The sequence below is a fragment of the Ascaphus truei genome, chromosome 15 (genome assembly GCF_040206685.1).
Source record: "Ascaphus truei isolate aAscTru1 chromosome 15, aAscTru1.hap1, whole genome shotgun sequence".
Lineage (NCBI taxonomy): Eukaryota > Metazoa > Chordata > Amphibia > Anura > Ascaphidae > Ascaphus > Ascaphus truei.
In genome coordinates, this window is record NC_134497.1 from 47,534,847 (window position 1) to 47,560,259 (window position 25,413).

Genomic DNA, 25,413 nt, shown 5'->3' on the forward strand with positions numbered 1-25,413 from the left:
GTAAAATGATTATGTGAGCACAGGAAGCTGAGACTTGGGACGGGGGAGATTTCCTGTCTGATATCACGGTGTTCAACAAGACTTTGCACAGGCAGATCCCCCTCACCCTCTCCCTATATGCATTAGTTTGATACTTAGAAATGCAGAAAAGCAGCCACATATCTGCTTTTAGCATGGTTAGATTGGGCTAAAGAAACCAATTCAATTGTAACGACTGATTAGTGGCAGCTACATAGGATAGCACCTTTAGGTTAACCACAGTGCTGGCGAAAAAGTCTATTATGTGTGGAGAAGTTTGTATAAGTGAGGAGACCTGTGAGGTTTGGGAAGCTCTGTACATGTGAAGAAGAGACCTGTGAGGTTTGGGAAGCTCTGTACAAGTGCAGAAGAAAGCTGTGAGGTTTGAGAAGTTCTGTACACGTGAAGAAGAGACCTGTGAGGTTTGGGAAGCTCTGTACACGTGCAGAAGAAAGCTGTGAGGTTTGGGAAGCTTTGTACATGTGAAGAATAGACCTATGAGGTTAGGAAAGCTGTGTATGTGTGAAGAAGAGACCTGTGAGGTTTGGGAAGCTCTGTACACACGAAGAAGAGATCTGTGGGGTTTGGGAACCTGTGTACACACGAAGAAGAGATCTGTGGGGTTTGGGAAGCTCTTTACACATGAAGACCCCAAAAGGTATCACAACCTGCACAAAATGTAGACCTGTCCAGCACCAATATGCTTTGTAACCCAAATGAAAAACAACATAGAGGCTAACTTACTGTTCAGATCGTTGACCTCATCCAAGTGTCGGTAGATATACCCTTCCAAGTAGGACTGAAATTTGGGAGAGGGTGAGAAGAAGCCCAAGCTGATGGCTATAAGTTCCCATCCCCAGGCCAGGCTCCTGTAGCCCATGTTATTGGTGGTCTGCCTCACCAGCTGCATGTACAGTTCGTCCCTCAACCCCTGCATGCTCCAGCACTTGGTCACCATGACCAGAGCCACATGGTTTCTGTCCATCCGAGCCTGACGGTCGCCCATGTAAACCTGCACCAGCTTGAACATCTCGCACGCTTCCTTCTTGATGACACGGTTGCTGGTGATCAACATGGGCTTCTTGATGGAGCCCCCGTTCCACGAGAGCATGTTGGAGATGGAGATCCTCCGGCGGAAGAGGCCTTGCGTGTGCATGTTGAGGTTCTTGGAGGCCCAGTCGACCATGCTGGTTTGGGACAGTGGTTTCCGCAAAGTGGTGTACGGAAACTGGTACCCAGGGCCAAAAACTGGCTGCCCCCGGCTTCCACGAGAGTGGTTCTCCTCCACCGTCCCGCTCTGCAAGAAGACAACACCAGGTTAGACTCCGAGTACCACTAGCCTTTTTATTTACAAACCGCTTTTATGTACACACAAAAAACTAAAGCTTCTGGTCGCCAAACACGGCGAAGGGTCCTCGATTTGTCATCAAACACAGTGACGTGGAACTGGTTCGGCCAACATCAACTCTTCCATCGATGGTGCCGTCGCTGGTAGGCACAGCATCACTGCTTATTTTATATATTTTTTGTTTAAATGATGCTATAACCACCGTGGTAACCAAGACGATCATTAAACAAACGCTGCAGGATGAAAGAGGCTGAGCCCGCGCGGTGCGTGTAGAATAGAAAGAAGACACATATGTTAAATGGTTCCTAAAATAGACGTACAACTGCTGCTTTTGTTGGAAGCCAGTCGCGTAGAAGTGGGCAGAGAGTTTGTATTTTATTTTCATTATTCCGCTTTCCCCCCCTTTGCCTGCACTTCATAGATTGGGTTCAAACTCTGTGGATATTTCCTACTTAAGAAGATGGGGCGGGGGTTTCCCTCTGCTGCTCTTTCCCTTCAAAAGGGTGCCACACCATGGAGCCTGCCCCCCCAAAAAGGCAACGTCTTCTAAACAAAGCAACAGTCCTATTGGATTCCCTTATCTGACCGCGCTAAAAGGCAAGATGTGGCAACTGTTACATGAGCGTTTCTTAGGGGGTCTCTGCACGGGGGAGTGTTTGTCAAAGTGTTTCTTTTGCTGTATCCCACCTGGTCCTTATCAGGCAGCCAATAAAAATAAGGGGAGGGGGACTCTGCCTGTGCAAACTCTTGTGAGAGGAAACCGAACCCCTCTCAAATCTCAGCTCACTGTCTTTACAAATTTACTAAAAAGGGTAATACCCCCCCCCCCCTATTTTCAGATTGGAATGGGGAGGGGGGGTATCTCCAGATCTCTGTTGACACACCAGGTCCGGAGATACTTTCTGGTGAAGCGACCGATATTACTTCCTGGTTTTTAAAGGGAATTTCAATGGCCGGCCAATAGGAAGCCATCCCCGATGATGTTGTAGCTTCCTATTGGCCAGGGAGTTGGCAGCCATGTTGTTTCCCGAGAGAGATTTAAACCCGGTAACTTCACGGGTAACTATCTCAGGAAGCAGGGGGTCCTGGGAGCGGACAGTAGCGGCGTTTGGCCGAGGGGGGAACCTGCGGTTCTCACCCTGTAACGAAAATGGGGGGTAAAAAAAATAACGAAAAGAAATATGAGCATGAGGCACTCCCCCTTTAAATAAATGATTGAAAAAAATACTTCTAGGTGTCATAATGTGAGTAGAAAAAGGCATGAATTACCCAGATGTGACCCATTAACCATTTTGCTCCTAGAAGGGACTGATCCATTAACCATGTCACTGCCATTAGTACACTTTGCCCCTAGGAGGGACTGACCCCTTAACCCTGTCACTGCCATTAGTACACTTTGCCCCTAGCAGGGACTGACCCCTTAACCATGTCACTGCCATTAGTACACTTTGTCCCTAGGAGGGACTGACCCCTTAACCATGTCACTGCCATTAGTACACTTTGCCCCTAGCAGGGACTGACCCCTTAACCATGTCACTGCCATTAGTAAAAAAAATCCTGCAGATGAATAATTAATCTTTCAACCACAAGCCCTGTTTAGTAACTTCTATACATACAGAGAGAGGGAGAGGGGGGAGAGGAAGAGAGTGGGGGGGAGAGGAGAAAGAGGGAGAGGGTGGGGGGGAGAAAGAGGGAGAGGTGGGGAGGTAGAGGGGGGAGAGAGAAAGAGGGGGGGAGAAAGAGGCAGAGGGGTAGGAGAGAGCGAGAGGGGGAGAGGGAGGGACAGGGGGAGAGGGAGGGAAAGGGGAGGAGGGAGGGAAAGGGGGAGAGGGAGGGAAAGGGGGAGAGGGAGGGAAAGGGGAGAGGGAGGGAAATGAGGGGGGGGAGGGGGCAGGGGGAGGGAGAAAGTGTGGGGGAGAAAGAGGATAAAGAGGGGGAGGTGGGAGCAAGGGCAGGGGGGATAAAGAGGGGGAGGGGGAAGCAAGAGCAGGGGGGAGAGGAAGAGAGAGAGAACAAGGGGGGGTGGGGGAAAGAGAACAAGGGGGGGCGGGGGAAAGAGAACAAGGGGGAGCGGGGGAAAGAGAACAAGGGGGGGCGGGGGAAAGAGAACAAAGGGGGGCGGGGGAAAGAGAACAAGGGGGGGCGGGGGAAAGAGAACAAGGGGGGGGTGGAGGGAAAGAGAACAAGGGGGGGCAGGAGGGAAAGAGAACAGGGGGGGGAGAGAGAACAAGGGGGGCGGGGGAGAGAGGACAAGTGGGGTGGGGAGAGAGGACAAGGGGGGGGCGGGGAGAGAGGACAAGGGGGGGGCGGGGAGAGAGAACAAGGGGGGGCGGGGGAGAGAGAGAACGGGGCGGGGGAGAGAGAGAACGGGGCGGGGGAGAGGGAGAACGGGGCGGGGGAGAGAGAGAACGGGGCGGGGGAGAGAGAGAACGGGGCGGGGAGAGAGAGAACGGGGCGGGGGAGAGAGAGAACGGGGCGGGGGAGAGAGAGAACGGGGCGGGGGAGAGAGAGAACGGGGCGGGGGAGAGAGAGAACGGGGCGGGGGAGAGAGAGAACGGGGCGGGGGAGAGAGAGAACGGGGCGGGGGAGAGAGAGAACGGGGCGGGGGAGAGAGAGAACGGGGCGGGGGGAGAGAGAGAACGGGGCGGGGGAGAGAGAGAACGGGGCGGGGGAGAGAGAGAACGGGGCGGGGGGAGAGAGAGAACGGGGCGGGGGAGAGAGAGAACGGGGCGGGGGGAGAGAGAGAACGGGGCGGGGGAGAGAGAGAACGGGGCGGGGGGAGAGAGAGAACGGGGCGGGGGAGAGAGAGAACGGGGCGGGGGAGAGAGGAGAACGGGGCGGGGGAGAGAGAGAACGGGGCGGGGGAGAGAGAGAACGGGGCGGGGGAGAGAGAGAACGGGGCGGGGGAGAGAGAGAACGGGGAGGGGGAGAGAGAGAACGGGGCGGGGGAGAGAGAGAACGGGGCGGGGGAGAGAGAGAACAGGGCGGGGGAGAGAGAGAACGGGGCGGGGGAGAGAGAGAACGGGGCGGGGGAGAGAGAACCAGGAGGGAGGCCCGGGGAGATAGATCGGTTGGAGCGAGGGAGAGAGAAGGGAGGAGCGGGGGAGAGAGAAGCGAGGAGCAGGGGGAGAGAGAAGGGGGTAACGGGAGAGAGAGAGAGAACAGGGGTAACGGGAGAGAGAGAGAGAACAGGGAGAGCGGGGGAGAGAGAACAGGGGGAGCGAGGGAGAGAGAACGGGGGGAGCGGTGGGGAGCGAGAACGGGGGAGCGGTGGCAGAGAGAACGGGGGGAGCGGTGGGAGAGAGAGAACTGGGCGGGGGAGAGAGAACTGGGCGGGGGGGAGAGAACTGGGCGGGGGAGATAGAACCGGGGGCGGGGGAGAGACAACTGGGCGGGGGAGAGAGAACAGGGCGGGGAAGAGAGAACTGGGCGGGGAAGAGAGAACTGGCGGGGGAGATAGAACCGGGGGCGGGGGAGAGACAACTGGGCGGGGGAGAGAGAACTGGGCGGGGGAGAGAGAACTGGGCGGGGGAGATAGATCGGTTGGAGCGGGGGAGATAGAAGGGAGGAGCGGGGGAGAGAAGGGAGGAGCGGGGGAGAGAAGGGAGGAGCGGGGTAGAGAGAGAGAACGGGGGAGCGGGGGAGAGAACGGGGGGAGCGGTGGGAGAGAGAACGGGGGGAGCGGGGAGAACGAGGGTGGAGGGGGGGAGAGCAAGCTGGTGGGAGAGAGAGGGAAAGGGGAGGAGATAGAGCACAGGGGGAGGAGAGAGAAAGTGCAGGGGGGGAGGAGAGAGAAAGTGCAGGGGGGGTAGGAGAGATAGAGAGCACACAGGGGGAGGGGGATAGAGAGACCAGGGGCGGAAGGGGCATAGAGTGCAGGGGGGGAGGAGAGAGAGAGCGGGGGGAGGGAGAGAGACTGCCGGGGGGGGGAGAGACTTAGGGGGGAGAGAGATTGCAGGGGGTCGGGGGAGAGAACTGGGGAGGAGAGAGAACGGGGGAGCAGGGTAGAGAGAACATGGGGGCACGGGGAGAGAGAACGAGTGGTGCGGGGGAGAGAGAACGAGGGGTGTGGGGGAGAGAGAACGAGGGGTGTGGGGGAGAGAGAACGAGGGTGTGGGGGGGAGAGAGAACGAGGGGTGCGGGGGAGAGAGAACGAGGGATGCGGGGGAGAAAGAACGAGGGATGCGGGGGAGAGAGAACAAGGGATGCGGGGGAGAAAGAACGAGGGATGCGGGGGAGAGAGAACAAGGGGAGTGGGGGAGAGAACAAGGGGAGTGGGGGAGAGAACAAGGAGAGTGGGGGAGAGAACGGGGGCGGCGGACAGAGAACGGGGGGTGAACGAACGAGGAAGAGAGAACAGGGGGCGGGGGAGAGACGGGAGAGAGGGCAAAGAGGCGGGGGGAGAGCGAGGAGAAGAGACTGCACGGGCGGCAGATATCCATCAGGGAGTATTCCAAATATATGGGGGGTGTGTGTGTGTGTGTGTGTGTGTAAAAAGGTGCTGAAAACCCACAGAAAAATGTAATATCTAAACGCCAATAAATAATTCAGCTGTAAATGCAGATATTTGGTGGGCTACTCAACTTGCTCCTGTTACAGCGAAACGCGTCGCTGCCACCTCTCATATTAAATATGTTTCACTTCTTCTTGGACTCTGGCTTTCTTTTACGGAAATAGCTATTTGCAGATGCCCTAAGATTAGCAAGTTGTAAAACCCAAAGACTAGGTGCAGAAATATATATATATATATATATCCTAAGTATAACCTTTTCTATATCCTGCCTCCCACGTTATAATTATACCAGGGGAAAAAAGGACTATGGTGGTATTTATTTATTTTTAAATCCCAAACAAATCCAGTTCTGGACAGGTGGTGTAGTGGTTAAAGGTGGAATTCCGCTATTGGAATAAAAAATGGCCAATGTAGCCTTTTCATCCCGTTTACATATTTTACTGTTAAATCCCACAGCGATGTCAGAAAGCAGAGATATTTACAGACACACACACACCGTGAAAAACAAGACTGCACAGAAAAGTATGAGACACGTGAATGTGCTCACAAGTGATATTTTGAAATTTGAGGTGTGTGTCGCGCTAGGGAGTGAGCGGGTGTGAGGCGGCGAATGGGTGTTCAGTACGGGTGGCGGGTGGGTAGTGAGTGATGGCTGTGGGTCGGGGTCCCGCTAGGGTGTGAGGCGGCGTGAATGGCAGAGGCGGAAGGGCGGGCGGGCGGATGAAAAGCAGAGGCAGAAGGACGGCCGGGGTAAAGGAAGAGGCGTAAAGGGCGGGCGGGTGAAATTCAGAGGCGTAAGGGCGGGCGGGTGAAAGGCAGAGACGGAAGGGCGGGCGTTTGAAAGGCAGAGGAGTAAGGGCGGGCGGGTGAAAGGCAGAGGAGTAAGGGCGGGCGGGTGAAACGCAGAGGAGTAAGGGCGGGCGGGTGAAACGCAGAGGAGTAAGGGCGGGCGGGTGAAAGGCAGAGACGGAAGGGCGGGTGAAAGGCAGAGACGGAAGGGCGGGCGGGTGGGTGAAAGGCAGAGACGGAAGGGCGGGCGGGTGAAATGCAGAGGCGTAAGGGCGGGCAGGTGAAAGGCAGAGACGTAAGGGCGGGCGGGCCGGTGAAAGGCAGAGACGGAAGGGCGGGTGGGTGGGTGAAAGGCAGAGACGGAAGGGCGGGTGGGTGGGTGAAAGGCAGAGACGGAAGGGCGGGCGAGTGGGTGAAAGGCAGAGGCAAAAGGGCGGGCGGGTCGGTGAAAGGCAGAGGCGGAAGGGCGGGTGAAAGGCAGAGGCGGAAGGGCGGGTGAAAGGCAGAGGCGGAAGGGCGGGTGAAAGGCAGAGGCGGAAGGGCGGGTGGGTGAAAGGCAGAGGCGGAAGGGTGGGCGGGTGAAAGGCAGAGGCGGAAGGGCGGGCGGGTGAAAGGCAGAGGCGGAAGGGCGGGCGGGCGGGTGAAAGGCAGAGGCGGAAGGGCGGGCGGGTGAAAGGCAGAGGCAAAAGGGCGGGCGGGTCGGTGAAAGGCAGAGGCGGAAGGGCGGGTGAAAGGCAGAGGCGGAAGGGCGGGTGAAAGGCAGAGGCGGAAGGGCGGGTGAAAGGCAGAGGCGGAAGGGCGGGTGAAAGGCAGAGGCGGAAGGGCGGGTGGGTGAAAGGCAGAGGCGGAAGGGTGGGCGGGTGAAAGGCAGAGGCGGAAGGGCGGGCGGGTGAAAGGCAGAGGCGGAAGGGCGGGCGGGCGGGTGAAAGGCAGAGGCGGAAGGGCGGGCGGGTGAAAGGCAGAGGCGGAAGGGCGGGCGGGTGAAAGGCAGAGGCGGAAGGGCGGGTGAAAGGCAGAGGCGGAAGGGCGGGCGGGTGAAAGGCAGAGGCGGAAGGCCGGGTGAAAGGCAGAGGCGGAAGGGCGGGTGAAAGGCAGAGACGGAAGGGCGGGCGGGAGGGTGAAAGGCAGAGACGGAAGGGCGGGCGGGTCAGTAAATGGCAGAGGCGGAAGGGCGGGCGGGTGGGTGAAAGGCAGAGGTGGAAGGGCGAGCGGGTGGGTTAAAGGCAGAGGCGGAAGGGCGGGCGGGTGGGTGAAAGGCAGAGGTGGAAGGGCGAGCGGGTGGGTGAAAGGCAGAGGCGGAAGGGCGGGCGGGCGGGTGAAAGGCAGAGGCGGAAGGGCGGGCGGGCGGGTGAAAGGCAGAGGCGGAAGGGCGGGCGGGTGGGTAAAAGGCAGAGGCGGAAGGGCGGGCGGGTGGGTAAAAGGCAGAGGCGGAAGGGCGGGCGGGTGGGTAAAAGGCAGAGGTGGAAGGGCGGGCGGGTGGGTGAAAGGCAGAGGCGGGAGGGCGGGCGGGTGGGTGAAAGGCAGAGGCGGGAGGGCGGGCGGGTGAAAGGCAGAGGCGGGTGGGTGAAAGGCAGAGGCGGGAGGGTGGGTGAAAGGCAGAGGCGGGTTGAAAGGCAGAGGCGGGAGGGCGGGTGGGTGAAAGGCAGAGGCGGGAGGGCGGGCGGGTGGGTGAAAGGCAGAGGCGGGAGGGCGGGCGGGTGGGTGAAAGGCAGAGGCGGGTGGGTGAAAGGCAGAGGCGGGTGAAAGGCAGAGGCGGGTTGAAAGGCAGAGGCGGGAGGGCGGGTGGGTTAAAGGCAGAGGCGGAAGGGCGGGCGGGTGGGTTAAAGGCAGAGGCGGAAGGGCGGGCGGGTGGGTTAAAGGCAGAGGCGGAAGGGCGGGCGGGCGGGTGAAAGGCAGAGGCGGAAGGGCGGGCGGGCGGGTGAAAGGCAGAGGCGGAAGGGCGGGCGGGCGGGTGAAAGGCAGAGGCGGAAGGGCGGGCGGGCGGGTGAAAGGCAGAGGCGGAAGGGCGGGCGGGTGGGTAAAAGGCAGAGGCGGAAGGGCGGGCGGGTGGGTTAAAGGCAGAGGCGGAAGGGCGGGCGGGTGGGTTAAAGGCAGAGGCGGAAGGGCGGGCGGAAGGCAGAGGCGGGAGGGCGGGCGGGTGGGTGAAAGGCAGAGGCGGGAGGGCGGGTGGGTGAAAGGCAGAGGCGGGTGGGTGAAAGGCAGAGGCGGGTTGAAAGGCAGAGGCGGGAGGGCGGGTGGGTGAAAGGCAGAGGCGGGAGGGCGGGTGGGTGAAAGGCAGAGGCGGGAGGGCGGGTGGGTGAAAGGCAGAGGCGGGAGGGCGGGTGGGTGAAAGGCAGAGGCGGAAGTGCGGGCGGGTGGGTGAAAGGCAGAGGCGGAAGGGCGGGCGGGTGAAAGGCAGATACGGAAGGGTGGGCGTGTGGGTGAAAGGCGGAAGGGCGGGCGGGCGGGTGGGTGAAAAGCAGAGGCAGAAGGGCGGGTGGGTGAAAGGCAGAGGCGGAAGGGCGGGCGGGTAGGTGAAAGGCAGAGGCGGAAGGGCGGGCGGGTAGGTGAAAGGCAGAAGCGGGTGGGCGGGCGGAAGGCAGAGGCGGGTGAAAGGCAGAGGCGGAAGGGCGGGCGGGTGAAAGGCGGAAGGGCGGGCAGGCGTGTGGGTGAAAGGCAGAGGCGGAAGGGCGGGCGAGTGGGTGAAAGGCAGAGGCAAAAGGGCGGGTTGGTGAAAGGCAGAGGCGTAAGGGCGGGTGAAAGGCAGAGGCGGAAGGGCGGGTGAAAGGCAGAGGCGGAAGGGCGGGTGGGTGAAAGGCAGAGGCGGAAGGGCGGGCGGGTGAAAGGCAGAGGCGGAAGGGCGGGCGGGTGGGTGAAAGGCAGAGGCGGAAGGGCGGGCGGGTGAAAGGCAGAGGCGGAAGGGCGGGCGGGTGGGTGAAAGGCAGAGGCGGAAGGGCGGGCGGGTGGGTGAAAGGCAGAGGTGGGAGGGCGGGCGAAAGGTAGAGGCGGGAGGGCGAAAGGCAGAGGCGGGAGGGCGGGCTGGTGGGCGAAAGGCAGAGGCGGGAGGGCGGGCGAGTGGGCGAAAGGCAGAGGCGGGAGGGCGGGCGGGTGGGCGAAAGGCAGAGGCGGGAGGGCGGGCGGGCGAAAGGCAGAGGCGGGAGGGCGGGTGGGCGAAAGGCAGAGGCGGGAGGGCGGGCGGGTGGGCGAAAGGCAGAGGCGGGAGGGCGGGTGGGTGAAAGGCAGAGGCGGGAGGGCGGGTGGGTGAAAGGCAGAGGCGGGAGGGCGGGTGGGTGAAAGGCAGAGGCGGGAGGGCGGGTGAAAGGCAGAGACGGAAGTGCGGGCGGGTGGGTGAAAGGCAGAGGCGGAAGGGCAGGCAGGCGGGTGGGTGAAAGGCAGAGGCGGAAGGGCGGGCGAGTCGGTGAAAGGCAGAGGCGGAAGGGCGGGTGAAAGGCAGAAGGACAGGCGGGTGGGTGAAAGGCAGAAGGGTGAAAGGCAGGGGCGGGAGGGCTGGTGGATGAAAGGCAGGGGCGGGAGGCTGAAAAGCAGAAGCGGAAGGGCGGGCGGCGTTTGGGTGAAAGGCAGAGGCGGGAGGGCGGGCGGGTTGTTGAAAGGCAGAGGCGGAAGGGCGGGTGGGTGAAAAGCAGAGGCGGAAGGGCGGGCGGGTGGGTGAAAGGCAGAGGCGGAAAGGGCGGGTGGGTGGGTGAAAGGCAGAGGCGGAAAGGGCGGGCGGGTGGGTGAAAGGCAGAGGCGGGAGGGTGAAAGGCAGAGGCGGGAGGGCGGGCGGGTGGGTGAAAAGCAGACGGGAGGGGGGGCGGGTGGGTGAAAGGCAGAGACGGGAGGGGGGAGGGTGGGTGAAAGGCAGAGACGGGAGGGCGGGCGGGTGGGTGAAAGGCAGAGGTGGGAGGGCGGGTGAAAGGCAGAGGCGGGAGGGCGGGTCAAAGGCAGAGGCGGGAGGGCGGTTGGGTGAAAGGCAGAGACGGAAGGGCGGGCGGGCGGGCGGGTGGGTGAAAGGCAGAGACGGAAGGGCGGGCGGGTTGGTGAAAGGCAGAGACGGAAGGGCGGGCGGGTGGGTGAAAGGCAGAGGCGGAAGGGCGGGCGGGTGGGTGAAAGGCAGAGGCGGAAGGGCGGGCGGGTGGGTGAAAGGCAGAGGCGGAAGGGCGGGCGGGTGGGTGAAAGGCAGAGGCGGAAGGGCGGGCGGGTGGGTGAAAGGCAGAGGCGGAAGGGCGGGCGGGTGGGTGAAAGGCAGAGGCAGAAGGGCAGGCGGGTGGGTGAAAGGCAGAGGCTGAAGGGTGAAAGGCAGGGGCGGGAGGGCTGGTGGATGAAAGGCAGGGGCGGGAGGCTGAAAAGCAGAAGCGGAAGGGCGGGCGGCGTTTGGGTGAAAGGCAGAGGCGGGAGGGCGGCGGGAGTGCGTGCGGCGGGTAGGTAAAAGGCAGAGGCGGGAGGTAGGTGGGTGAGGGGCGGGAGGGGGGAGAAGGGAGAAGATAGGGGCGGGAGGGAGAAGGCAGGTGCTGGGGGGGAGAAGGTAGGGGCAGGGGGTGGAGAAGGCAGGGTGGGAAGGCAGGGGAGGGAGAAGGTAGGGGGCAGGGGGGAGAAGGCAGGGGGGGAGAAGGCAGGGGGCGGGGGAGAAGGCAGGGGGCGGGGGAGAAGGCAGGGGGGAGAAGGCAGGGGCGGGGGGGAGAAGGCAGGGGCGGGGGGGAGAAGGCAGGGGCGGGGGGGAGAAGGCAGGGGCGGGGGGAGGGAGTGTCACTGTGTGTGTCAGTGTATCTGTCACTTTGTGTGTGTCGGGGGGGCAAAAACTGAGCTGGGGGGGGCAAAAAAGGAGCTGGGGGGCAAAAACAGAGCTGGGAGAGGGGCAAAGACGGAGCTGGGGTGGGGGCAAAAACGGAGCTGGGGTGGGGGCAAAAACGGAGCTGGGGGCAAAAACGGAGCTGGGGTCAAAAACGGAGCTGGGGGGGCAAGAACTCACAGTCTAAGTTAAGCCTCCCCCCAGCAGCAACAGCTGACACCACCACCACCAGGGAGCATTTCCTCACCCAGGGCAGCAGCAGCGTGCCAGGGGGTTGGGGAACCCTGGGTCTGAGCGCACCGGCCAATGAGGGGGCAGCGAGACACCCCGGCCAATGAGAGCCGTGGGAGGGCGGGCCGACGGACGTACCAACGGACCAATCAAATGGTCTACAGACACTCACAACCAGGATTTTCAGTTTTATATACATATATATAATATATATATATATACTAGCCGATATACCCGGCGTTGCCCGGGATGTAATTTTGGAGGGGCGGGCGACAGGGTTGGGCTTCCCCCCCCTTGACAGCTAGGTGGGTGACTGAGTTGATTGAATGGGTGGTTGAGTTGACTGAGTTAATTGAGTGAGTGAGTGAGTGGGTGACTGAGTTGATTGAGTGTGTGAGTGGGTGACTGAGTTGATTGGGTGGGTGGGTGACTGAGTTGATTGGGTGGGTGGGTGGGTGACTGAGTTGATTGAGTGTGTGAGTGGGTGACTGAGTTGATTGGGTGGGTGGGTGACTGAGTTGATTGGGTGGGTGGGTGGGTGGGTGGGTGACTGAGTTGATTGGGTGGGTGGGTGACCTTGACTGGATGGGTGGGTGACCTTGACTGGATGGGTGGGTGACCTTGACTGGGTGGGTGGGTGACCTTGACTGGGTGGGTGGGTGACCTTGACTGGGTGGGTGGGTGACTGGGTGGGTAACTGGGTGGGTGGGTGACTGGGTGGGTGAGTGACTGGGTGGGTGAGTGACTGACATGAGTGAGTGACAGGGTTGACAGGGTGGGTGGGTGAGTGACAGGGTGGGTGGGTGAGTGACTGGTGAGTGAGTGACAGGGTGGGTGGGTGAGTGACAGGGTGGGTGGGTGAGTGACAGGGTGGGTGGGTGAGTGACAGGGTGGGTGGGTGAGTGAGTGACAGGGTGGGTGAGTGAGTGACAGGGTGGGTGGGTGAATGACACTGAGTGACAGGGTGGGTGAGTGAGTGACAGGGTAGGTGACAGGGTGGGTGAGTGAGTGACAGTGGGTTGGTGGGAGACGGTGGGTGGGTGACAGTGGGTGACTTAACTTGACCGGGTGGTGGTTCCTGGCGGAGCTGTTCCCCTCCTGGCACTGATATCCCCGTGGCATCTGGCTGGGGCAGGAGGTGGGTTCGGGAAGTTGGCGGGGGGGGCAAGAGTGGCAGGCTGGGGCAGGAGGGCCGCGCCATGCTTCGCCTCAGTTCCTCGTTGGGTGGAGGAACCTGGAGTTGGTGCAGGAGGGCTGCGGCGCGCGGCGCTTCCCCTCCGTCCGGGAGCCGGTGCAGCCGGCATCGGGAGGACAGTGAGCCGCCCGAGGAGCGTGAGCAGCCGCGCGTGCGTGCACCGCCAGGTCGCTGGACGGCTCGGAACACGCAGGTGACAGGGGGGCACCGGGGAAAGGGAGGGGGGACCGACACAGGGGGCAGTGGGGGGGGGGGTGGGGAGTGACACCCGGGGGTAGGGGGAGCAATATCCGGTGGGGGTGATACCTGGGGGCAGGGGGACTCAGCGGGAGACAGAACAGGAGGGAGAGGGAGAAGAGAGTGGCCGGGCGGTGGTGCGAGGGTGGGGTTGTTACCCAGGGGCAGGGGGACTCCGCAGGAGACAGGAGGGAGAGGGAGAAGAAGATAGTGGCCAGGTGAGGCTGAGACGCTCCGGTGAGGAGGTGCTGTGACTTGCACGGGAGAGGCGGAGAGAGCCGGAGGAGCGCTCTCGGGGATGGGGAGCGGCCTATGTGAGGGGAGAGCCGTAGAGAGCGTGCTCTGTGTGGGAGAGGGGGAGCGCCAGGGAAGGGTGAGAGTCGGGGAGGGTGAGAGCCGTGGGAAGGGAGCGGTGTGTGTGAGGTAGAGCGCCGGGGAAGGGTGAGAGTCGGGAGGATGTGAGAGCCGGGGAAGGGAGCGGCCTGTGGGAGGAGATAGCAGGAGAGAGCGTGTTCTGGGGGGCCAATGAGAGCCGTGGGGGGGGGGGCGGGACACAGGGGGGGGCAGACACACCGGCCAATGAGAGCCGTGGGAGGGCGGGCGGACCGACGGACCAAGCAAATGGTCTCCAGACACTCTCAAACAAGATTTTTGATTATATAGATATAGATATATATATATAGACAGATAGAAGATATACACATACATACATACTCTTCGGGCAGGGATTTCCTTTCCTATTGTCTGATTTTGCTGTGCTTATTGTATTATAATTCCCTGTAATTTTGGCGCTATATAAATAAAGACATACAATGCAATATATATATATACACACACACAAACTAATACATTATGAAGCGCTACACTGTACTTATCAGTCTTCGACTAAGCCCCTGATTGAGCCACCTGCGCTGAAGCTGGGATATCCTGAAAACCTGACCTGTTGGGCTGTTTCGAGGACTGAAGTTGAGAACCCCTGCAGTAGAGAATGTGCCATAGAACTTATAATCTAATTTGTAGATGCCGGAGGCGTGCCCAAGGTCACAAGGAGATGACAGTGGGTATTCGAACCGGGCTCAACATCAAAGGTAGCAACAGTACCACTGAGCCACTCCTTTACCCAGGGAGAATTTGTGTGTAATGTCCAATACATCGTCAACATACCTGAGATGTTGTCCTTGCTGTCTCTGATGAAAGTAAACTTATCTGACTTGTGATCTTCTTCTCCAAAAAGTCTATCTTCTCGTACGTCCGTTTCTGCCGTACCACTTCTTGCTGTGCCGTCAACTCCCCGTTGCAACTCTCCCGGCTCTCTGCTACAGGCCTATACAAGGACCTGCTGCTAGCCGTAATGTCATCTCTTGAGCCCCGCCCTACGCACTTTTTCAATGGGTCCATCTGAAACCTGACCTTATTGCCGTCGGCCGGAATGGGGTTTTCCAGCATCTCTGTATCCACGCTGCTCTTGCTGTCCCTGCAGGTTGCGGACCTCCCTACCACCGAGCGCATCTCCTCAATCAGTTTATCATTCAGTGCGTTGAGTTCGCTGCTGCTGCCAACTGAGCCTGGCCTTGCCTGCCCAGTCGCTTGCCTCCTCCCCTTCCTCTTCCTCAAACTTGGAGACGGGCCTGTGGAATAGCCAGAATCTTGCTGGCTTACCACCGTTGGGTAGTCCTGAGGAAGGCTGCTCTGTCGACCATGGTGGGCCTCCATGTTCTTGAGAACGTTGGCTTCTAAGACCCTCCAAGACTGCTTGAAGCTGTCCTTCAGGGCCAGTTGACCAGGCTGATATTTAGGTGGAGCATCAAGGGACCCTGTAGGAGAAACAGTTTGGTCAACATTGACCATGTGCTTGATGTACTCCCTGCCCACTGGGCTGTACTCCGTGGCAGACGTGTTCCTCTTGTGTTTGTGCTGATGGATGCTTGGATAGGGCAGAAGCTTTGCTGGCTGAGGTTGGCTCTGCAAGCTACTAATCGGGGACACGGGCGGTGAGCCCGATTTCACAGTCATGCTTCCAAAATCCATCTCCACGGGCGGCTCATCATAAATGGGGGAATCCAAAGACGGTTCGTCATATATAGGGGGCGGAGAGCCATATCTGGGAGAAGATGGTTGCAGTGTCCCTGTGGGAGTCCTCTGTGGGGTCTGACATTTGGCCCCGTTGGTTAACACCAGGCAGAACCCACCATTATCCGTCTTCTTGATCTGCATGGACTGTTTTGCGTCTGTGCTGGGTTTTGCCGGCGCACTGATTTGCTGAGGCTGCGCATACCCCGTGGGTTTGGTGACAGAAGGTGTCGAGCCCCCGCTCTGGAGGATGACTGGCTGCTGGGGTGGGAAGACTGGAGACGTGGGGACGTGTCGAAGGCTGTTGACCTTGACCAGCATAGCTGCCTTAGTGCCAGGGATGGGCTGCCACCTGTTAGGTGTCTCTCTGCAGAGAGACAGAAACAGATGAGAAAATCAAATTCATAGATATACAACCATAACATAGTGTGTGTACACACACACACACACACACACACACACACACACACACACACACACACACACACACACACACATATATATTCATGTATGTACACCAAAGATAACACTTTGGGGTGTCCATATGGAGAATCATATATGGGAGCAAATGGCACTCTTAAGCATGAAGAAAACCAACTTACTTTCTTGATATATATAATCTATCATAGAAATAAAAGCTTTTTTCCTATATTTAGTTCCTGAAAGTTCCTGTTTATTTCAATATATTATTTTGTACACACACTCACACATACATACATAAACACAGTGGCAAGAAAAAGTTTGTTAACTCCAATGATAATTACAGAGATTCCATAGTTTTTCCATGATAACCTTATTGAATCAAAACCTGTATTTTCTTAAAAATCCAATAGGGTTTATATTAACCAATTCCATGTCTTTTGAAAGAAAATGATTTATGAATTAGACAAACAATGAGTAATTAAGAGTCAGGGTATGTGCACAAGTAAGTGAAACCCTGGTTTTATCAGCTAAATGAAAGGGAAGAATTAGAATCAGGTATTTAAATAATTAGGTAGATCTTCATGTGTGAGTTTGGGAAGCTAAATCCAATATAAAGATCAGAAACTTTGTGAACTTGGTCTTCACTTTACAGGGGTGTGAAAATAAGTCACGCCACGGTCAAAAGAAATCTCGGAGGACCTCAGAAAAGCAGTTATTGGTGCTCATCAGTCTAGAAAGGGTTACAAACCCATTTCTAAGGATTTGGGGCTCCATCAATCGACTGTCAGACAAATAGAGAAAGTATAAGACCACAGTCACTCTACCCAGGAGCGGTCGCCCTACCAAAAGCACTCAAATAAGAAACCGGCAAATCATCCAGGAAGACACAAAGAACCTCAGAGTTACACCCAAGGCTCTGCAGGCCACTCTCACCTTGGCTAATGTGAGTGTTCATGACTCAACTATAAGAAAAACACTGAACAAGAATGGTGTTCATGGCAGGATAGCCAGGAGGAAACCACTGCTCTCTAAAAAGAACATTGCTGTCCGTCTGAAGTTTGCCAATAAGCACATAGATGATCCACGAGACTTCTTGAACAGTGTTCTTAGGACAGACGAGTCAAAGGTAGAACTTTTTGGCCTCAATGAGAAACTTTATGTTTGGAGAAAACCAAAACTTCATTTGAACAGAAGAACCTCATCCCAAGAGTGTGATGGTTTGGAGCGGCTTTGCTGCTTGAGGACCTGGACAGCTTGCCATCATTGACACAACCATGAATTCTACATTGTGTCAGAAGATTTTAGAGCAGAATTTAAGGCCATCCGTCCGTGAGCTGAAAACGAAAGTGGGTCATGCAGCAAGACAATGACCCTAAACATACAAGCAGATCTACAAAAGAATGGCTGCAGGAGAAGAAATTCCGCGTTTTAGAATGGCCTGAGAAAGTCCGGACCTAAACCCCATTGAAATGTTGTGGCAGGGCCTGAAGTGAGCTGTCCATGCAAGGAAGCCCTCAAATGTCACTTAAAGCTGAAGCAGTTCTGTAAGGAGGAATGGCCTTAAATTCCTGAAAACTGAAGTGAGACTGACCCGCAGTTACAGGACACGCGCAGTTGAAGTCATTGCTACTCACGGGGGCGCCACCAGGTACTGAATGTAAAGGGTCACACACTTTCTCACACACGGATATTGAATGTGGAATTATTTGTGGATACATAACTGTTGAAAAAGTATCATGTTTTTGTGTCATTTGTTGATCAGGTTATCTTTATCTATTATTAGGACTTGGATTAAGTTGGTTGCTGGCATTTGTTCAAATGAGATAAGAGTCGGTAATCACCACACTTATTAAGGTTATGGTGGGTAAAAAAAAAGTGACTAAAACCATCCACAGTAAAGCATAAAGCAACTGTAAATATTCCTGTATATTCATTTGCATGTCTTAGACAGGTCTGCAACCCTGTCTTTCACCATTATCACCCAGCACACAGCACTTCCACTGCAGCAAGGGATTCTGGGAAATGACATGCAACCTCACACTGATGATACCCATCAAGGTTGAAACATGTCTGTGAGTGGGTTTACTGGCTTTGCATCTCCCAAGCCCTTGCTTAAAAGCTGTGTTTAAAGCAGCATGCATTGGCTAAGGGTTGCTCATGTAATGTGAGCTTGAGATAAAAGGTGGCACTGTGTGCTCATTTGCATGTCATTTCCCAGAATCCCTTGCTGCAGTGGAAGTGCTGTGTGCTGGGTGATAATGGTGAAAGACAGGGTTGCAGACCTGTCTAAGACATGCACATGAATATACAGGAATATTTACAGTTGCTTTATGCTTTACTGTGGAGGGTTTTTGTCATTTTTTTTTACCCACCATAACCTTAATACAGACACACAGACACACAGACACACAGACACACAGACACACAGACACACAGACACACAGACGATAATAACTAGGATATTTATAAGTCCATGATATAAACTCTACAATAGAGAAAAACAGGTCGGTGCTCTGAGACAGGGATAAATAGAATACAAAAAAGACACAAGGAGTCTCAAAAATGAGCACTCAAAAAATCCCCAAAATATGATACTTTAATGTCCTCAATTGTAACAAACTAAAACATAATAAAAACACAAGGCAGGACCCTGAAATAGACAAAGTGACTACATATAACAAATGGCCCACACACAATGTCTAAACCTAAACACAGTTATCAGGCTAATGCAAGAAGAGTGTAAGGTGAGATCCCAGGAAACTAGTTCCCTAGATCAGCAAGACCGTCCGGTCACAATACGGACAAGAAAACCTAAGGGACACACTAATCAATACACTGATATCATACACATATAAACCACACACACCGCAAGATGGAAACCGTAGAGGTAGAAATGGCCCACCGTGGTGGGAAGTGCGCAGTCAGTTTCTTCCCATACCAGCCCAAGGGGGGATTTGTGGATACATTCTACAATTTGGTACTCCGGGATTTTGAGTCATTATGTTCAAAATCTATCAAAGTTAATAAGAATTTATCTAAAGGTGAACTGGACGCATTGAACAAATTAAAGGACAATCATGATATTGTTATTCGACAGGCCGACAAGGGCGGGGGCATAGTCATCCAGGACTTATCTGCGTATCTCATAGAGGCACGCAGACTCCTGGGTGACTCGGCCTCCTACACCTTGTTGGATTCTGATCCAGTAGGCAGCTATCAATTATTGTTGAAGGAACTTCTCACTAATGCACTGGTGGATGGTATCATTTCTAAATCGGAATTTACATTTTTGTTTACCACACACCCACGCACGCCCATTTTTTACCACCTACCTAAGGTTCATAAGTCCTTGCTCAGTCCCCCTGGCAGGCCTATTGTTTCTGGGGTGGAGTCGATGACGTCAGGCCGATCCCAATATGTGGATTATTACCTTCATCCCTTTGTAGCTAAGCTCAGGTCGCATGTTAGGGATACGCTCCATGTCATCGACTCCATCTCAGATATTAAGTGGAAATCCACTTATTTATGGGCCACGTGTGACGTGGCCTCACTTTACACTTGCATTGACCATGCTAGGGGGATTGAGGCCATTAGATACTGGCTTGACAAGGACTTATCTTTCCCAGAAAAACAGAAGCACTTCATTTTGCAAAGTATTCACTTTATTTTAACGCACAATTATTTTTTATTTGAAGACAATTATCACTTACAAATCTGCGGAATGGCCATGGGCACGAGGTTCGCCCCCAGCTACGCAAATCTCTTCATGGGGTTTTGGGAGGAGACATTTGTGTGGCTTAATGGGGAGCTTGGGGCTGGCCTTGTGTATTATGGCCGTTTCATAGATGATATTATTATTATTTGGGATGGTGATAAGTCGGTTCTTTCTAGTATTCTAAGTTCCTTCAACAATAATCAATTTGGACTCAAATTTACATTTGAAATTGATGCTGTTTCTACAGTTTTTCTTGATTTAGTCCTCACCTCAGATTCAGACTTAAACATTATGACAACTACACATTTTAAGTCTGTATCTGTCAACAGCTACGTTCATGCGTCCAGTAATCACCATAAACAATGGCTCAACAATATTCCTCTAGGCCAGTTTCATAGACTAAGAAGAAACTGTACTAGAGACAGTGATTTTCTACGCCAGTCTGATATACTTGGGAAAAAATTATTGTCCAAAGGTTATGATCCTGATTTAGTCTCCGACTCCTTTAGCAAAGTTAGCTCTCTGGACAGGTCGGTTTTATTAAACAAATCTAATACCAAATCTGATAAAGGTACACGCTTGAGTTATGATGCTCCAAGATAATCTATGAAGACAGGTCTATCAACTGTGAGGTTTATAACTACATATAACCAGTCTTTTAGATCTATTAACAGAATCCTTAACAATCATTGGAGCGTCCTCAAGTGTGATCCCCACTTGAGGTCTATCCTGCCAGAGAGAGCCTCCATAGTCTACAGGAAGGCTAGAAAAATCAAGAGCATTCTATCTCCCACCAAACGCAGGTCAGCAATATCATCCATTCTTCCTGTTCTTGGGGGTCTTATGGGCAATCACAAATGTGGACGCAGCCGGTGTATTACTTGCAGACACCTCCTTAACAAATCCCAATTTTGTTCCCCAAGCAGAGGTACCACACATTCTATTGCTAGCTTTATAAATTGTCTGAGCACTCATATAGTGTATCTCATTCAGTGTGGATGCGGTCAACAGTATGTTGGCCGCACTACCAGGTCCCTTAGCACTCGCTTCCTGGAGCACAGGAGAAATGTCATTATGGGTTTAAATACCCATAGTGTCTCTCGACACTTTAAATCTAGACACAACCAGGATCCCAAGTCCATGACCATCATGGGACTTGAGAGCATTTCTCCTTGTGCTCTAGGAGGCGATCGCTTTAAAACCCTCTGCAAACGGGAAACGTTCTGGATCCACCAGTTGGGTACTCTGACCCCTGGTGGATTTAACGAATGTTTGGATGGGAGTACGCTGGTCTGAGTTCTTCCTGTGGACATACTCTCCCGGCATCTCTGCTTTCCTCTGTCATCTATATGTCTGAGTCCTTCCCAGTTCTTTTTCGGTCTTGGAAGTAGGCATCTTTTATTGCTCAAATCCCACCAATAGTACATGAATATGTATATACATGTATGTCAATATGTGTATGTTCTATATCCCTGACTTGGGCCCATACCTCATTTATCACTATTATATGTAGTTTACTAGTACTACATATTACCACCTATTAAGTATATATCGTCGTGTCCCATTATGTTTGCTAGGCCAACTATATATCCCTTAACTTTTTTTTTAATATATATATCATACATTGTGGTCTATATATTTTTATGTAGTATATTATTTAATTATCTTTTCCTTTTTCACTTTCATATCAACAATTATATACTGCACAATATACATGGGTCTTTTAGTGTATATGTGTATATATATCTGTATCTAGATTGTTTGTTTTCAATATCCTTTGGAAATTATTATTATAGGTTATTTAATATGCTATTAATGTCCATTTCTGATATCACTGATTGATACAGTATATGTATTGGATATGTTCACTTATTAGATGTCACTCACTTATTTATTTTGTTTCACTCTTATGTGTGTATAGTTTTCCAAAATTATTTCAGGTTCTCTATAGTTTTTTGACTATTGTATGTAGTCTCATTGTATAGTATTAGCCTTGTTTTTCTTCATAGCTCCGTTTATCATTAGTACGTTATTTATTAGTTCATTTAGTATATATTTATTCAATTACTTGTTATCAGCTGGATGCCAAGATACCATTAGGGTATATATACACCCCTACATCCCCTCTTCATCACCCTTTGAAAAAGTCGCCTGTGTGTGACGAAACGCGTCAGGGAGCGTCATTACACAATACGCACGGACACTACGTCATCACGCATGCGCAGGAACAGGCCGGTTCGAGCGCCAAACAATACAGAGGCCATCCAGCAAGGAGATATTCTCTGGGATTCCTGGGACGTTTCGTTGAAGCAATATCCGATGCACCCTGGACACCCTGACGGATCACTGCCCTTTCATCTCTGAGAGACTGATGGACTTCTGATTCAAGCACAGATACCGGATGGTGGTGATATTGTCACGAAATGCTTCTAATTCTTGTACCCTTGTGAGTTCATTTCTTCCCCCTCCCTCCCTTTCCCATCATTAAATTTACGGTTTTATACTATGGGGCGTGCGCTCTCATTTCTATTTCTATATATATATATATATATATATATACATACATATTTTTGAGGCAAAAAGTGACACTGTGTGCTCATTTGCATGTCATTTCCCAGAATCCCTTGCTGCAGTGGAAGTGCTGTATGCTGGGTGATAATGGTGAAAGGCAGGGTTGCAGACCTGCCTAAGACATGCAGATGAGCATACAGTTGTATTTGCATATTTGTATATATATATATATATATATATATATATATATATATATATACATACTAGCTGAGAGACCCGGCGTTGCCAGTGAGTTAAATTTCCCGCCACGGACCAATCAGATTCACCGCAGCTAGTACCAACCTTTCCATTTTATATATTAAGATATATATATATATATATATATATATATATATATATATATATATACACACACACATTTTATATATATATATATATATATATATATATATATATATATATATATATATATATATACACGCCCCGGGCGAGCTCCTATTGGCCCAAGCAGCACACGTGTGGTACTAGGTGGCGAGTAGATTTGTTGGTGATTTGTCGACCACTGTATATATATATATATACACACACACACACACACACCCACACACACACACACACACACTAACACACACACACACACACGATTTTATTACATCAGTGTGGCCCCGGCAGCCACGGGGTTATATATATGGCATTTAGGTCACACCTTCCCAGAGAGGAAGCCACGGATCCCGTCCCACCACACGCGGCGTTACCGGTCCTCCCGCTTCCTGTGCACTTAGGCTGGAGAATCTAATATTAGCCTCAATGGCTCAAAGCGAGGGGTTATTATTTTAACTCTTTGCCTGCTGGAATGATCTGCTGTCACGGCGTCGCACCCAGAGCAAAAACGTGAAGCTGTATATATAACATTGTATAACGTGTGTGTTTGTGTATATCTCTCTACATGTGAGCACACCCTGCCTTTCACCATTATCACCTAACATACAGTGCTCCCACTGCAGCAAGGGATTCTGGGAAATGAGCACACAATGTGTCACCCTTTGCCTGAAATCCATTTACATGGAACCCATATAAGCAAATGCTCTGCTGTTCACACAGCTTTTAAGTTCAGCATGGGATTAGAGGCAAAGCCAGTCAAACCACTCACAGACAGCTGTTTCAAACTTAATGGGTATCATCAGTGTGAGGTTGGTTGTACTGCTGGCTTTGCAATTTTCAAGGCTGTAGGGTTTACCATCACATTTTAAGTAATGGTGGGTGAAAAAGGCAACAAGAAACCTCCACCGTACAGCATATAGCAAATAAAAAGATCACTTGTGAGCACATTCACGTGTCCGACTTAGACAGGTCTGCAGCCTGCGTTTCACCATCATCATGTGAATGTGCGCACAAGTGATCTTTTTATTTGCTATATGCCAACAGTGGAGGTTTTTTGTCGCCATTTCACTTATATAAAGTATGATACATAAAAAAAATATATATATATCAGCGTGCGACAGTGTGTGTGTCACTGCGCCTGTATCAGCGTGAATGTGTGAGTGCGCGTGTGTGACTATCAGCGTGCGCCTGTATCAGTGTGCGTCACTATTAGCGTGCTCCTGTGTCAATATCAGTGTGCGCCTGTATCAGTGTGTGTGTTACTATCGGTGTGTGCCTGCATCAGCGGGCACCTGCGTTAGTGTACTCAAGTGCCAATGTGTGCCTGCATCAGTGTGCAAGGGCGTCAGCATTAGTGTCTGCCTGCGTCACAGCGCCTGTATCAGCGTGACAGTGTGTGTGTGTGTGTGTCACTGCGCCTATACAGAGTGCGACGAGAGTGAGTGCGTCACTGCGCCTGTATCAACGTGCGACAACTTGTGTCACAGCGCCTGTATCAGCATGCGACAGTGTGTTTGTCACTGCGCCTATATCAGCTTGCGACAGTGTGTGTGTGTGTGTGTGTTACTGCGCCTATATCAGCGTGCGACAGGGTGTGTGTCTGCGCCTGTATCAGCGTGCGACAGTGTGTGTGACTGCGCCTGTATCAGTGTGCGACAGTGTGTGTCTGCGCCTGTATCAGCATGCGAGTGTGTGTGTGTGTGTCACTGCGCCTGTATCAGCGTGACCATGTGCGAGTGTGTCACTGTGCCTGTATCAGCGTGCGATAGTGTGCGACAGTGTGTGTCACTGCGTCTGTATCAGCGTTAACCCCTTCACTGCCATAGGCCTGCAAAACACAGCGATAACACGCAGAGGAAATTAAACCCCCTCCCAGGTCTCCGCTCAGCGTGTTTACAACCTGCGCTATGTACAGTGTATGCGACACATACAATCCAAATATGCAGGCGTACAAATCGCAGTAACGTAGGGGAATATTAACTAAGCTATGCTATGCAATCACACCCCGTACGGTGCCTCCGCGGCCAGCCTCCTCTTAGTAACGCCATCACACCCCATACGGTGCCTCCGCGGCCGGCCTCCTCTTAGTAATGCCATCACACCCCATACGGTGCCTCCGCGGCCGGCCTCCTCTTAGTAATGCCATCACACCCCGTACGGTGCCTCTGCGGCCAGCCTCCTCTTAGTAATGCCATCACACCCCATACGGTGCCTCCGCGGCCGGCCTCCTCTTAGTAATGCCATCACACCCCATACGGTGCCTCCGCGGCCGGCCTCCTCTTAGTAATGCCATCACACCCTGTACGGTGCCTCCGCGGCCGGCCTCCTCTTAGTAATGCCATCACACCCCGTACGGTGCCTCCGCGGCCGGCCTCCTCTTAGTAATGCCATCACACCCCATACGGTGCCTCCGCGGCCGGCCTCCTCTTAGTAATGCCATCACACCCCATACGGTGCCTCCGCGGCCGGCCTCCTCTTAGTAATGCCATCACACCCCATACGGTGCCTCCGCGGCCGGCCTCCTCTTAGTAATGCCATCACACCCCACACGGTGCCTCCGCGGCCGGCCTCCTCTTAGTAATGCCATCACACCCCACACGGTGCCTCCGCGGCCGGCCTCCTCTTAGTAATGCCATCACACCCCACACGGTGCCTCCGCGGCCGGCCTCCTCTTAGTAATGCCATCACACCCCATACGGTGCCTCCGCGGCCGGCCTCCTCTTAGTAATGCCATCACACCCCACACGGTGCCTCCGCGGCCGGCCTCCTCTTAGTAATGCCATCACACCCCACACGGTGCCTCCGCGGCCGGCCTCCTCTTAGTAACGCCATCACACCCCATACGGTGCCTCCGCGGCCGGCCTCCTCTTAGTAATGCCATCACACCCCATACGGTGCCTCCGCGGCCGGCCTCCTCTTAGTAATGCCATCACACCCCATACGGTGCCTCCGCGGCCGGCCTCCTCTTAGTAATGCCATCACACCCCGTACGGTGCCTCCGCGGCCGGCCTCCTCTTAGTAATGCCATCACACCCCGTACGGTGCCTCCGCGGCCGGCCTCCTCTTAGTAATGCCATCACACCCCGTACGGTGCCTCCGCGGCCGGCCTCCTCTTAGTAATGCCATCACACCCCACACGGTGCCTCCGCGGCCGGCCTCCTCTTAGTAATGCCATCACACCCCATACGGTGCCTCCGCAGCCGCCTCCTCTTAATAA

General features: G+C 54.2%; 1 protein-coding gene across 1 annotated transcript in view; it reads right to left on the minus strand.

The window, feature by feature from the left end:
* Positions 1 to 25,413, minus strand: part of LOC142466920 (rho GTPase-activating protein 39-like) — a 73,814-nt gene that overhangs the window by 39,030 nt on the left and 9,371 nt on the right. Inside the window, exons 2-3 of the mRNA XM_075572545.1 lie at positions 14,261 to 15,533; positions 763 to 1,315 (exon numbers count right to left, since the gene is read on the minus strand). Of these exons, the coding sequence (XP_075428660.1) occupies positions 763 to 1,315; positions 14,261 to 15,487 (1,780 nt within the window). The 5' untranslated portion in view covers positions 15,488 to 15,533. The remainder of the gene's footprint in view (positions 1 to 762; positions 1,316 to 14,260; positions 15,534 to 25,413) is intronic.